The sequence below is a fragment of the Vanacampus margaritifer genome, chromosome 1 (genome assembly GCF_051991255.1).
Source record: "Vanacampus margaritifer isolate UIUO_Vmar chromosome 1, RoL_Vmar_1.0, whole genome shotgun sequence".
Taxonomy (NCBI): domain Eukaryota; kingdom Metazoa; phylum Chordata; class Actinopteri; order Syngnathiformes; family Syngnathidae; genus Vanacampus; species Vanacampus margaritifer.
This window is the reverse complement of record NC_135432.1, coordinates 31,096,996-31,109,849: the sequence shown is the minus strand read 5'-3', so window position 1 is coordinate 31,109,849 and position 12,854 is coordinate 31,096,996. Positions and strand designations below refer to the sequence as shown.

The window sequence follows — 12,854 nt, the reverse complement described above, 5'->3', positions numbered from 1 at the left end:
AAAGCACAGCAGGTAGTTGTCAAAATGAAAGAAATGTGCTTCCTGCAAAATATGGTGTAGCCATATTACATGCAAATCATTGTCTTGTGCCTAGTTCTTACTTGTTGAAGAGATTCAAGCCGATGCGGTAATGTCGCTTGCGAATCACATCGTTGCTGAAGATGGGCGAATCCCAGCTGTTGCGGGTCTCTTTGTGGTAGGTCTGCTTGCTGAGCGTCTGCTCTCGCAGGCTGTCCCTCGACGAGGACTCGGAGCTGCAGTTGATGGTGTCGTTGGAGTTGGATGTGCTGTTGATGCTGTCGTTGTCCCCATCCGAAAAGTCAGACTCCGACTTGCTCTGACGATTAGCTGAGCCATTGATAGCTAGGTGGCTCTCCAGCTGGCGATGGCGGTGACGTAGTGGGGCGTCCTCATCACGGGACGGCGCCCGTGGCGGAGGTCCATGGGAAATATGTTTGGGGCTTGCCTGGGACGATGTCACAATATGGCCGTGCTGCTCGTACACAGCCGGCCTTTTGACTGAGCCCCGTTCGGAGCGATCGCTTAACTCCGCCGAGCTGTCGCTAGGAGGTTCTATAGTCAACAATGGGAGGTGGTCCATTCTCAGACGCTGCTCTTGGCACTCCAGAGAAGGCGTGCTGCGGCAGCTTGTGTCCGTGTCACGACCCTCATCTTTAGGGTCAATAGGCCAGTAGTCCTGGGAGGAGTTAACTGACCGCAAGCGCATGTCGGATTCCGTGCCGGGGGGCTGCTCTCCCGACCTCGACAGAGCAATGGGAGGCGACATGTCATCCTCGTCAATGAAAAGAGTGACATCACTATAAGATGCCATGGAGTCATCGTGGATGTGTCCAGTTGCCCTGCGGTGGGACTTCACCTTATAGGGAACCTCCCTCTCCACCTCAGGGTCGGGACCTTCGTCCCCCTGAAGGCTGCGACAGTTCAGTGCGTCATCTATCGACTCGGCCAGGGATTTGACCTGCCTGGAGAAGGCGTCCTCTAGTTCCGTGATGGCATCTGTCAGATCACCCTGTGGGGGTGGATGAGACCCCATATTTGCCTGCTGGTGGACCTGTATATCCCCACATTCAGACTGCAACATGGACAGTGGGGCGCCATCCTCCGTCATGGACACCTGTCTGCCTTCAAAGTAGGAGCTGTGCACTTTCTCTGCACCCTCAAACGACAACTGCATCCTCATGTTGGACAGAACAATGCGCCTGGACATGCGGTTCTCAGACATGGAGCTTCGGAGACGTTCAAAATTCTTGTTCATCTGATACTGGCGGAAGGCAGTTTGGATCGTGCGAGCCGCATGCCGAGTTATGAATCGACCGCCATATTTGCGCTCGAGCATCTCCACCTGGAGGGAAAATACAACAGTGAAATTGGGCCAAAGATAGTCTACTGCGTCTTTGGTATGGATGCTCTATGACAGTGGTTCTTAGCCTTCTTGGTGGTACTGACCCTCTTCTTGATTGAAACACTCACTTTTTTTTCCAAAACCTAGGTATAGGGTTTACTGCTGAACAAAATGAACAGGGAGATTTGCCTTTTCATCGAATCTGTCTCTCTTCACCTTGAAGTCAGAAGGCGTTGTGTTCTTGTATTCCTCATCTCCATACATCTTAAGAAAGTGTTCCTTTACTTTTGCTAGATAGCTAGCTGTGCTGGACTAGAATTGCTCAACTTGGCATTGCCAATCATGCAGTTAGGATGCTGATTCCCACCACTCAACTCAACTCTATATTTATAGAGCAGACACAATGAAAACAGCAGAGGCTCCAGGATTTAACCTTGTGGAATACCATATGTTCCGTTATACAGTTGAATCATCACAACAGTCACAAGTCAACCACTGAGCAGGCCAAGCAATGTAGCGTGATCACCTGCAGCTAATGATGACCAAGCAGGGTGTATCATCAGGAATCACTTGAGTTTGGCGTGTGTTGAACTGTGCCGAACTCCTGAGACTGACTCACCGAACCCCTAGGGTTCGATCGAACCTAGGTTAAGAACCACTACTCTATGATGTCATTTTCAACTGATGAATACCTGTTTATCCTGGAGGTCAGCAGAGAGCTCATAGCTCTCCGAGAGTGAGCGTGAGCGCTTGATGGCCTCCTCCTCCGCCTGCTTCCGAAGGATGGACTGTGAGTGCTGGAGCTTCGGCCGACGGGGTCTCTGAGGCCCAGGTTGAACCCCGTGGCTGTAGAGGGAGCTATCAAAACGGTCAGGGCTGATGGCCGACCCGTGTGTCACCGGGCCCGACCCATAACCTGCTCCTGCATCCAGGGAAGGGCCGCTCTCATTAGACCGTCCGTCCCCTTCCACACTGCAACCAGAAAAAAAAGATGGGGAGACTTTAATCAACAACATTCAAACATCTATAAGCTTTAAAAAGTATCAGCTGGATAGATGAAGGGAGTGATTGCCTTTAAGTGTTATGACATTAAAAAAAGTACAGTATGTAACTTCCTTAAGCTTCTCATTGACAATAATGACTAAGTACAAGTAGGATTCAGATTGTAAATGGGAGAAAGACAGAAATAGGCACACAGTTAAATTTTACATCACAGAAAGAAAACAACCACTAACATCAGCATCAATGTCACAGAAGCAATCAAACTAAAACCAAAGATACAGTCACCTGACAAGCTCACTGGCCGTGTTCGAAATAATGTGAAGAAAAACAAGTGGTTACTCACTCACTCTTGCACTCAGCTGAACAAGGCGACTGTTTATTGCGAAAGGACATTCGATTTTCTATAAAGTGCCAACTCTTCCTCCATATCTTGTCCACCATTCTTTCAGCCGAGCCAAGTTCAGAGTACAAATACTTCTCCAGGAAACTTCGCCTTATTGCCACCCAAAGGGCCAATCAGAGACCACAGGGAGTTGCATGATGTTTGCCGGAGTCACGTCACACTGTTGAGGCACTTGTCTCAAAGTCCACTTGCATATACAACGGCAGAGCAAATAGGACTTCTGCAGGCTGATATGTCGTGTCCTGAGCAGCTACACCTCACAATTCTTCTGCTGCATGCTACAGAGTGTTCCCTGTTCATTGGTAAGCAAATGTGTTTGAGCTTTGACACACCCACACCGTGTACACAATCCACTTCCTTTATTAGTCAGCCTGACTGCAACATGCCACTACAACAGCTTGCTGTCAAAGACACCAATTCTGTGGCAACCTTGCTGCACAACAGAGTGTGGCCCAGAAAACTACAAAATGTCCATACACAATGTTATCTATTCGTGCAGAGTAGTAGTTGAAAGGATAAAACGTCTCACCCTCCAGGCATAGTGGAACCGGAATTCAAACAGGTTGGCAGATAAGTCATTCAGAATTTGAACCAACATTTGTATTAGTTGAACAATAAGCAGCTCAGCAACAACTAAATTAGACCTTGCAATCTCAGGCAGCATTTTTCCTTTTCTTAACTATGAAAAGGTGACTTAAAAAGATTACTCTAAATGCGTAAAAACTGGAATTATTAAGTTCAGACGTGATCGGACGTTGTCATGTATTATGGCCTCAAGCCACATTTCACTTCTCTGTTTTCACAGATCAGTACGCACATGACCAGCCCATTCATTGTGCTGTATATGTGAGGCTTGCACGCACAAGCCTAATTGACAGGCCAATATGGCCTCATCCAAAACTGTATTCACTTGTGTAATTGTCACTAACAGGCTCAAGTACCAACAGACCTCTCAGTCCATCACTGACCTACACCCGTTTTGTTGATGATTGACGGACTGACAGGCAGGAAGTAATGACACCTTTGTCTGTCGGTCCTAAAATAGTGGTGAAAAGTGATGATGGAAGTATGGTGAAAATGACAATGGCCTGACCATTATTACAATTCGGCTTGAAAAATGATGGACTGACAATGACGGGAAGGGTGCCAACTTCCATTACTGGAAGTGAAACGCTTTGTCTTTCAGAATAAGAGCATAATACAGGAAGAACGCTCACCTCACAGTTGGTCTGAATGTAACATTCAACCAACAAAGGATGTGCATGTGGTTGAAAGTGATTTTCACATTCAGCAACAGGAAAACATATAGTACAGTTCCAAGAACAGTGATGTGTGTTTTTAAATATATAAAGAGATGATATGTTGTTACGTATCACACGCATTCATTTTTCTACATAAGTGTCACGGATGGAGATGATCTCATCAGGGATTAGCCTCTTGCTAGCAGGTACATGTGAAATTGGAGTGCAGCACTAGCACACAAAGTAAACAACGGCTTTAATACAGCTGCAACAACAAAAACGAGTGCAATACTACAGTCATTTTTATAATCAGCAGTGGGGGGGGGGGGGGACGACTCCCCAGCCATCTGTCAAGTGCAGTGCTACCATCCATACACACCTTCCGTGATACTGCAGTACCAGAGTGCAGCCTCTGGTAATTTCTGATTTCATGTATTCATTAGGAATTGATTACTGACCTAGACTACTGTTACTGACCTACATATTGTAACAATGATAGGGAAGATTAGGGGACGAGGGAACACTATGTGTAGTCTACATCTCGTTTGTAAATATTCAATCTTTTGTTCTATACTCTTGGTGATGTGGGTTAACAGGTTTTGCATAGCTGTTTAATATGGAGTCATTCAAATAAATGTCTCAGCAAAGAACAATTTGCTCCCTGGCTCTATAATTCCAAATTTACTGTCAAGTTAGTTGATGGATGGATACAGTTCAAAACACTGGCTTCTAAACAAGTCAAAAATAAGATGAAGGTGGCCGATTGCTTTTAAAATATTTTTGGCATGTATAAACACATTCCCTATGATGGTCTTTCATATAAGCATATTTGCATTTATCATTGTATGCTTCATTCAATTAACAACTAGAGACAAAAACATGGTCAAAAGCTAAAGACGTTGTTCGCCTAGTGTAGTAATATTAATGTGAGTTGGTGGGTTTTACAAATTATTCAAAATTTTAGATTGAGAATACTGAAAATGGTGAAAATGGCTTTTTTGTGTTCTTTCTGCTAACATGCCACCAAGCATCTTTCCATTTTGTGCTGGGGGGTGGAGACTAAAGAGCCTGCTAGTCTATGAGGTCAGCTGCTACTAGTGGTGAAAAACTGAGAAAAAAAATGGAAACGCATTCAGCTCGCAATGAGCTTGCATTGGAGTGAATGGGATGTTGAAGGGCGGGGGGGGGGGGGGGGGGATAGCAGTAAAGGAGCAGGGCACTATTCCAGAGACTGCAGCTTGTGCTATGCTTTGGAAAACTATTGGAACACGTAAACCAACATAAAAATATGAGAAAAATGTGACGTCTCCTTCCGCCAAGGAATGGCAAGAGATAGCCACCCAATGGCGTGCTTCTCTCGGCTGGCTTGTATTCACCAGAAGCTCCAGCTCTGATGTCGGCATGGATAAGCAGCTCAGCTGGCAGTGATTTGCAGCCACGGGATTGAGGGAAATGGGAGGGCAGTTTTTTCCCCCCCGCTCAAAAAACCCCTGCCCAGGCCTCAGCTCATTCCCTCAGTCGGACCTGAGGGAGAAACATTCCTCCATCCCGGAAAAGCGAGTCACATCTACAGGAGGTCTGGGAATTGAGGAAGGTTAATGAAGAGCAGGCTGCCGCTACAGAGGAAGTGTGAGCGAGCTGCTGCCTCTCAAATGAAGAAGCTGAGGGTTCAATCAGTTGAACTCCCCACTTGACTACTCAACTAAATATCCTTCAATAGCCTGATAAAATGTCGCCTGGCCGATTGGTATTCATTTACAGCGATAATTGCATTCTGGAAACACTTGTGTGAAAACGAACCCTATACCAGCCCTTTTTTCTCTCTCAGTTTAAAGAATCACAAAAATGGTGTAAATGGCCAAGCATTACGATTTCCGTCTTGTCAAAAACTGCACATTTCAATGGCATCAGTAAGGGTTGCTAATGAAGTGCATCATGCTTTCCTGGAGGGAGCACAAAATGACTCGGGTTTAAAGTCAAGTATGAGTAATAACCCAAAAGCAGCATATAGTATACAAATATAATCCAGGCCCCCCTGCCTTCTTCATCTGTCTATTCACCCAAGACCTTTTTCCATGATTTGGCATCACAATTCTTGACGCACACGCACAGACGACGTGTGTTCCAAAGACAATAAAAGCAGATGTTCGTGCTCTGCAGAGAGCTCATAAATACAGATGCAAGCAGCAGCCTTCACAAGCGCGCATTGAGGGGAATGAATTCCTCAGGTGGAAGTTCGAGGGACCACACAACAACATGCTAGCCACCAGGACTAGTAGTGTAGTACCCAACTGGCTGGCCTGCCAACAGTTGGGTTAACGGATTATTCTGCAAATGCTATAAAATGAGCCCGTTGCCATTTGGCATAGCGACTGGGATGCTGCTCCAACCAACAGCCTGACAGTCGCTCAGTGGGATTTTCATCATAAAACTTTTGGGTTCAAAAGCTGTGAGGCTTGCTGCCTCTACAAATCACAAACTGTCATCCAGCCTCCCCGGTTGTACGTCTGCATGCGACTGTCCCCCACATCAAACGCTTTGAAGGACCGTTTCATCTTATTGTAAGATGTACAACTGTAAAACCCACACGCTAGTCTGGCTTTAATAAGTGCAATGTACTTGACTAAGGACATAAGCAGATGTTTAACATTAAATGACTAACATAAGTAGCAACTATGTTTTAAACTTGGTGTGCTGATCAACAGTTTTCCTGAGCAATTTCTTCCAAAATAGCAATGCCTCCAAAATGGCATATGTGCACAAGTTCCCCCAGACGTTTTTTCTGAAATTAACAGATCTACCTACACTGGAACCTCTAAAGTTGAATGTGCCTCAGGTCGACCAGCAAAAAAATGCCTCTTAAAAATCTGACCACATATTGCACAAACCTCCCACTCTGTTTCCAAAAACATACTTACGATTCTTCCTTCTTCAAATGACCAACTCATTATTTCTGTATATTTCAAGTAGCCCAACCGAACCCTCCAGGTCTGCTCAACAACACTTGGGCATTATCAGTGGAAAAACTTCAAAATAAAAGTATGCCACTAATGTACCACACACTCAAAGATAACATTTGACTGGGAAGTGTTTTAATTTGGACTTTGGAAAAGCTCATCGGACGCCCTGGACTACAGCTTTCTTTCAACCGATGTAAACAAGGCTGCATACACTCAACTCAACTTATACTAACTTATTTAACACTTTCTCAACAGCCACAGCTGTAACAAAAGGCTGTACAGAAACCATAACCATAATAAAAAGTCTAAACGTGTGGGTGTTATTTTTACAAATTCTTGACCAATCAAAATTGTTGAAAATGGCTTACTATGTTAACCACTTGCCGTTTTTGAGGTCTCCTGAAGAGACTATTTTGGAGGTGCAAGGTTTCAGCCCGACACCAGCGATATTCTCCAATCAAATACACCATTAGCTCCCTTCACATTGGCACTTTGCATTCAGGAGGTACAGAGTTGTATTCCCTGTTGTTGCAAATGTTTGAAGCTGTTAGTAAATGAAGAGAGCACCAAGACTGAAATCTCCATTGGCCGCAGTATGAGGTTGCCACAATCACAGCATTCATGACATCACTCACGTTTGCCAAAAGCCGAGTTTGAAAGTAAACAACTGTTGTTTTCCAAACAAGCGATAGTTGGCCTGTGTGAAAGCTTCCATGTAGGGATGCACGATAATGCTATTTTCAACCGATATAAATAACCGATAAGTCAGTCGATAATTGTTTGCAAAATTAACTCGAATACAAATATACTTTTGAGTCCTACTATAACGCTAACATGGACAAATACATGTAAACATTGTGTAAAGCACCATGAAGCTAAATTTTACTGATATGTCTGCTTCAAAGAAAACTAGTAACTCATTTTTAGTTTGCCAAAACAGCCATGTTTAAAAAAATGCTAACATTTATTTATTAGCTGGTTTATCTGTAGAATGTCAAAGTCGTTGATAATTATCTGCAGATTTCTTCATTATGTGGTTTATCTGTTTGACGTCAAATTAGTCGACAATTGCCGATAATTATCAGCCACCGGTATTATCGTGCATCCCTACTTCCATGCATTGTCATTGGCTATAATTTGCAACGTTGCCACATCATACAACTGCGATTAATATTTTGAATCGCCATAAAACCAGTGGCTGAGTCGGCCAATCGAAAATTTTTGTGGCAGAACTAGCGTTGCATCGTTCAGTGTGCGGCGGCCCTAATACACATATTGAAAGAATGGAACTTCTGTCACATTTTAGTTGTCTTTCTTGCTTCAATGCAATGGGTGCTAAAATATGCTATGCTCCAGACTCAGCCATCTAGCTACAGACTTTGAAATACTGCTCCGTAGACACCGAAGTGCGGCTGGTTAAGTGCAGACTTTTTAATCTACCAAGGGAGTTCAGTGTTGTGTTCATACAGTCTGTTTACGAACGTTAAGACTAGGCGCTTGCTCTACTGCATGACATCATTGATAAAGTAAACACAAGACTGCACACCCAGACGGAGTTTGTTACAATGAGACGTTACAGAAAATTGTGAACAGGTTTTTTTTTTTTTTTCTGTGACTAGTGGAGGATAGGTCCCCCCCAAAAAAATCGGTAAATGGGTGAATTGGCCATGGGTGGTTTTAATTTGGGGGTGTTTCAATACAGATTGAAACAAAGATACTGCCATGAAAATGTGACTGAGTGTGCTTTGTGGGCTGTCATAGAGATAGGCCGATATGTTTTTTTTTCAAGGCAGATACCAATTGTTAGTAGTCAAGGAGACCGATAAACGTTATTTCAAGCCGATATTCATTTGCAGTAAAAGAAAGAATATTAGCGTAAAAAAAAACAACGTAATTATTTTAATTTTAAACATACAAAGAATTGACAGCTTTGTTTAAAAATTCTAACAAAAATTGCAGGGAGCTTCCAGGGTCATCAGCATGTGTTAAGCTAAATTAAAAACTAAGCAAGTACATAGTTCCCTAAAGTTTTCTACTGTACATAAAGTTTACCAAAATATCTATCAACATAATTTCTTAATTTAATTTAATTTTTTAATTAAAAAAAATAAAAAGCGCATGAGTTCAGTGTCAGCATCATTTTTGTCACTGAGCGAAAAATGCATGCTTATTTTGGGTTTTCATCAGGGTTCGTAATAGGTTTCAAAAGCTCTTCGCAGACAGTAAAAAAACGTCTCAATATGTTTGAAATGACTTTGCGACAAGTAAAACTTCTGATGAAAACCCTAAATTTCAGTAGGTTCGGAAGTATTAACCGTTCAGGTAACGATAATCGGCCTATTCCTAGTCATCACAAATCAATATGGCTCCCTTGTATACTGCCAGACCTCATTCTGTCTGAATCAAGGCGGCCCTCCTCGTTCCTCCTGTCAAGACTCAACAACAACAACAACAACAACACAACAGCTGTCGATGTCATTGTTTTCCAATGTGGAATGATCAAACCACCCTCCAGTGTGCACACAGTCATGTCCAGGAAACAGGAGGGTCGCGCCACGCCACAGGAACGCCCTTTAAGCAGGGAGAACAATCCACAACTCACAGATAGAGTGAGTACAGTGAGACCAAACACACCATGATGACATTAAGTGACTCAGAGAGACCACTTAAAGTACACTGGCACTCGATTTGAAGAAAAGCCGCAAGACTGGCCAACTATGATGGGATTATGGGGAAATAAATGCAGAATTTGAGTGGACACACACAGGGCGTCTCTCTGCTGTTTAATAAACAGAGCTTTATGAGCTCCAGCTCGTCTAATGACAAGACATCCATGCAATTCAGTGCCCTGTCACACACACACACACAAGCAGACTCGCATTTGAAACCCTCCTATTACTCTTACCAGCCATTCAGCTCCAGCTCCAGCAGGGACTGGGTCTTCTCGGAGTTACACTGCAAACACCACATGCTGGCTGGCCACCACTAACAAGACACACCGCCGAACATCAGCGGTCCCTGCCGTCTCGACTCCCCTTATTGATGCTTAGACGCGTTTTCTAATGGACAAACTCATCTCCAAAGTGCCATCTGCCATTGTTGGTTGCGTCGCCACGCGCTGTGCAGTCAGAGCCATCACTTGGTCTGGCAAAAAATGCTCCCAGTGGAAGGTAGGTGGACATGGTCCGTGCTAAGTGGAGCTTTTTGGGTTGGCTCTTTCGTCCTCTGTGTTCTAGTTGTGCCGGGCTGCAAAGAGTGTGCAGGGGGGCGGAGGCTTGGACACCGGGGAGTGTGGGTTTTTGCCAGACCCTGAGCGCTATGGAAGAGGGCGGGCTGTGACGAGGGGGGAAAATGGGAGGAGGGATAGCGTAGTTGGGTAGAAACAGAGAGAAGGGGATGGGAAAAAAAAAACTTGTGAAAAGCTCATCCTGAAGGGAAGGGACACAAAAATGACCCCGAGGCAGAGGATGTAAGAAAATCACATTTTTCCGGAGTGTTATCAGCTAATCGAAAACTTAAAAAAGGAAAACAGATCCGAGTTGGAGGAGGGACAGTTATTTCGGAACAAATGAGTGCAGTATATAAACAGGAAAGGAATATTACGAAGAGATGTTGCGACAAATGTTCCGTTAGCTGATCTTTTAGTGAGTCGTGATTGAAGAGTGCGCTTCTATTAATAGAGCCTCTCAAGGCTGTGGAGTGACGTGAACTAAGAAAAGAACTAGAGTGAATTCAGTGTCTTTCATCTGTAAAATAATGAATAAATAACAGGTTAGTGCATCAACAACATGTCTTTTTCTTTTAACAATTTCACAGAGGATATTACCCGGCAGAAAACCACGGCTAGCATCTCTAAAAAGATCCCGGTAACTTCCATCCACCTTCACGCTTGCAGTTGACCCTTCAACACAGTCTGTTTTGGAGACAGACTTGAAGACTAATCACCCCTCTGAGAGAGGGGGGATGGGGTCAACTGCCCTCCGTTAAAGGTATTTTCTGTCTAATGACAACAGACACAGGAAACTGGAAGGAGAAGTTTTTCGGAACAGTCCATATTGAAAGATCCCTTTAATTAGAGGCAGACATGGCAGGTTAGTCAAAGGAGTCACAATGACAAATGATGATGATGTGGACGACAGATCTATTTTGGTTTAGGATCTTGGCCCTGGTCACTAGTGCCTACAGCTGCTAATGCTAAACCCCCGAAGAGTCAACTTACAGATCTCACTTATCATGCAATCATTCCACTCGCACAACAAAAATCTCTTTCCTCCTGAGTTACGGTAAACAAAACAGATCATTAGGGGGGTGGGGGGATCTATTTAAAGATGACGCTTTAGTATAAGGAGTTATTAAATAACGATTTCCAAATATGTGTGTGATGATAGCGGTCTCGGTGCAGGCGTTGTAATTCTAAAAGTCCACTGGGATCAGAGAAGAAGCAACGTTGATTTGTTTGGGAAGGAGATAAGAACTATCAGAGCCTCATTTTGACATTTATAAGCCCTGAGCCTATTATAAACGTTTCAGCAAGGCACACAAGGGTCGGATTAGAAAAATTCTATGTAGAGAGATCAGCTAAAATGATCCAATTTGAAACATCCAAGGTAAAACTGGTATTATATTGTTAACGACAACTCTAGGACGCAATCCAGTGGAATTCTCTGGCTGCCTCTGCATCTCCTCTTGTGTTACGATCCCGTCTAGTCATCCTGTCTGGTGAAGGCCCCTCTCCATCTACTGGGTTCAGCCCTCATGCTTCTCCGCCGTGGAATGATGTCATTGAAAATTCCAAGCAGGGGCCCTCTCACTGCTCATAAAACACCATTTCTTCAACTCATCACATATGGTCGCCCTACTTTTCTACTCCTACTCCATCACATACTCTACGAGCTCTCAAGTCCTTGTTTCTTTTCTGCGTTAGATGCATTACACATCGCACAAGGTCACAGAGGCATATGGAGGTCAGCTATACACAACACAGACGTCGCACTATCAAGAGAAATAAAAAACAAAACAAAGACTTTCCCATGCATTGCAAAGAATGACAAGGCAAAGTAGGCGAAAAGATAGCCAGCAAATAAAATGGCAGCGGAAACAGATAGCTTCCTGGAAACTCGGGTCACAAGATTTCGGTATGTCGCCCACAGTCTACGTGACATCATACACCGCTTAAAATCATCTGCAGTTTCATCAGAGACTGAGACCTGTGCTAAGAAACGAAAAATAAAAGGGAAACTCAGCCCTTGCCTGGTCTGGAAACAATTAGAACGGCCTGATGTCATACTTTGATATAAAAGCATATGCAGACAACTTTGTGGAGAAGGGGGAAAAAAGAGCCTTCTTTTCCTTGGGAACAAATCATTTCTTTGCGCAAAAATCTTCTCCTAGAAAATATGAATTATAAATAGTGCTGAAAAGAAGTAACTAAGGGATGGTTAGCATGTAGCATGCTTAGCATGTTTTGTCAGAAAATCTTATGCTGATGAGCTGTCTGTGGGATTCTAAGGGACTGATTTAAGATCATCGATAGATTAACACTGATCAAGTACAATGCATCAACTGTTTAGACTTTTTTCTAGAGCTGGGCGATAGGGCATTTTCAGTCATTCAGGACGATTACGATTTTATCCGATTTTAATCTAATAAACTCAACAAACATTTATTTAAAGATTAAAGATGTATTAAAAAATTATTCCTGTACAAAATGTTCATACAACAATAATGTATACTGGTTCTAAATCAGTTTGAACGTAAACTTAACATTCATACTTCGCGCTTAAATGCTTGGTAGCTATTGTAAACATGTCTTGTAAAGCACCCATCCAGCATTCTGCCACTTGTGCAAAATTACAACTCACAAAAACATTTGGAGGTAACAGAGC

General features: G+C 43.5%; 1 protein-coding gene across 5 annotated transcripts in view; it reads right to left on the bottom strand.

Annotated features, from left to right (window-relative positions):
- Positions 1–12,854, bottom strand: part of iqsec1b (IQ motif and Sec7 domain ArfGEF 1b) — a 122,370-nt gene that overhangs the window by 18,556 nt on the left and 90,960 nt on the right. For 4 of the 5 annotated variants that reach the window (XM_077547947.1, XM_077547955.1, XM_077547985.1 and 1 more), the window contains 2 exons: positions 2,056–2,335; positions 102–1,363 (listed from right to left, as the gene is read on the bottom strand). In XM_077547947.1, the coding sequence (XP_077404073.1) occupies positions 102–1,363; positions 2,056–2,335 (1,542 nt within the window). Of the gene's footprint in view, positions 1–101; positions 1,364–2,055; positions 2,336–9,874; positions 10,244–12,854 lie in introns of those variants that run through there. The other variant, XM_077547975.1, reaches the window with a different exon arrangement.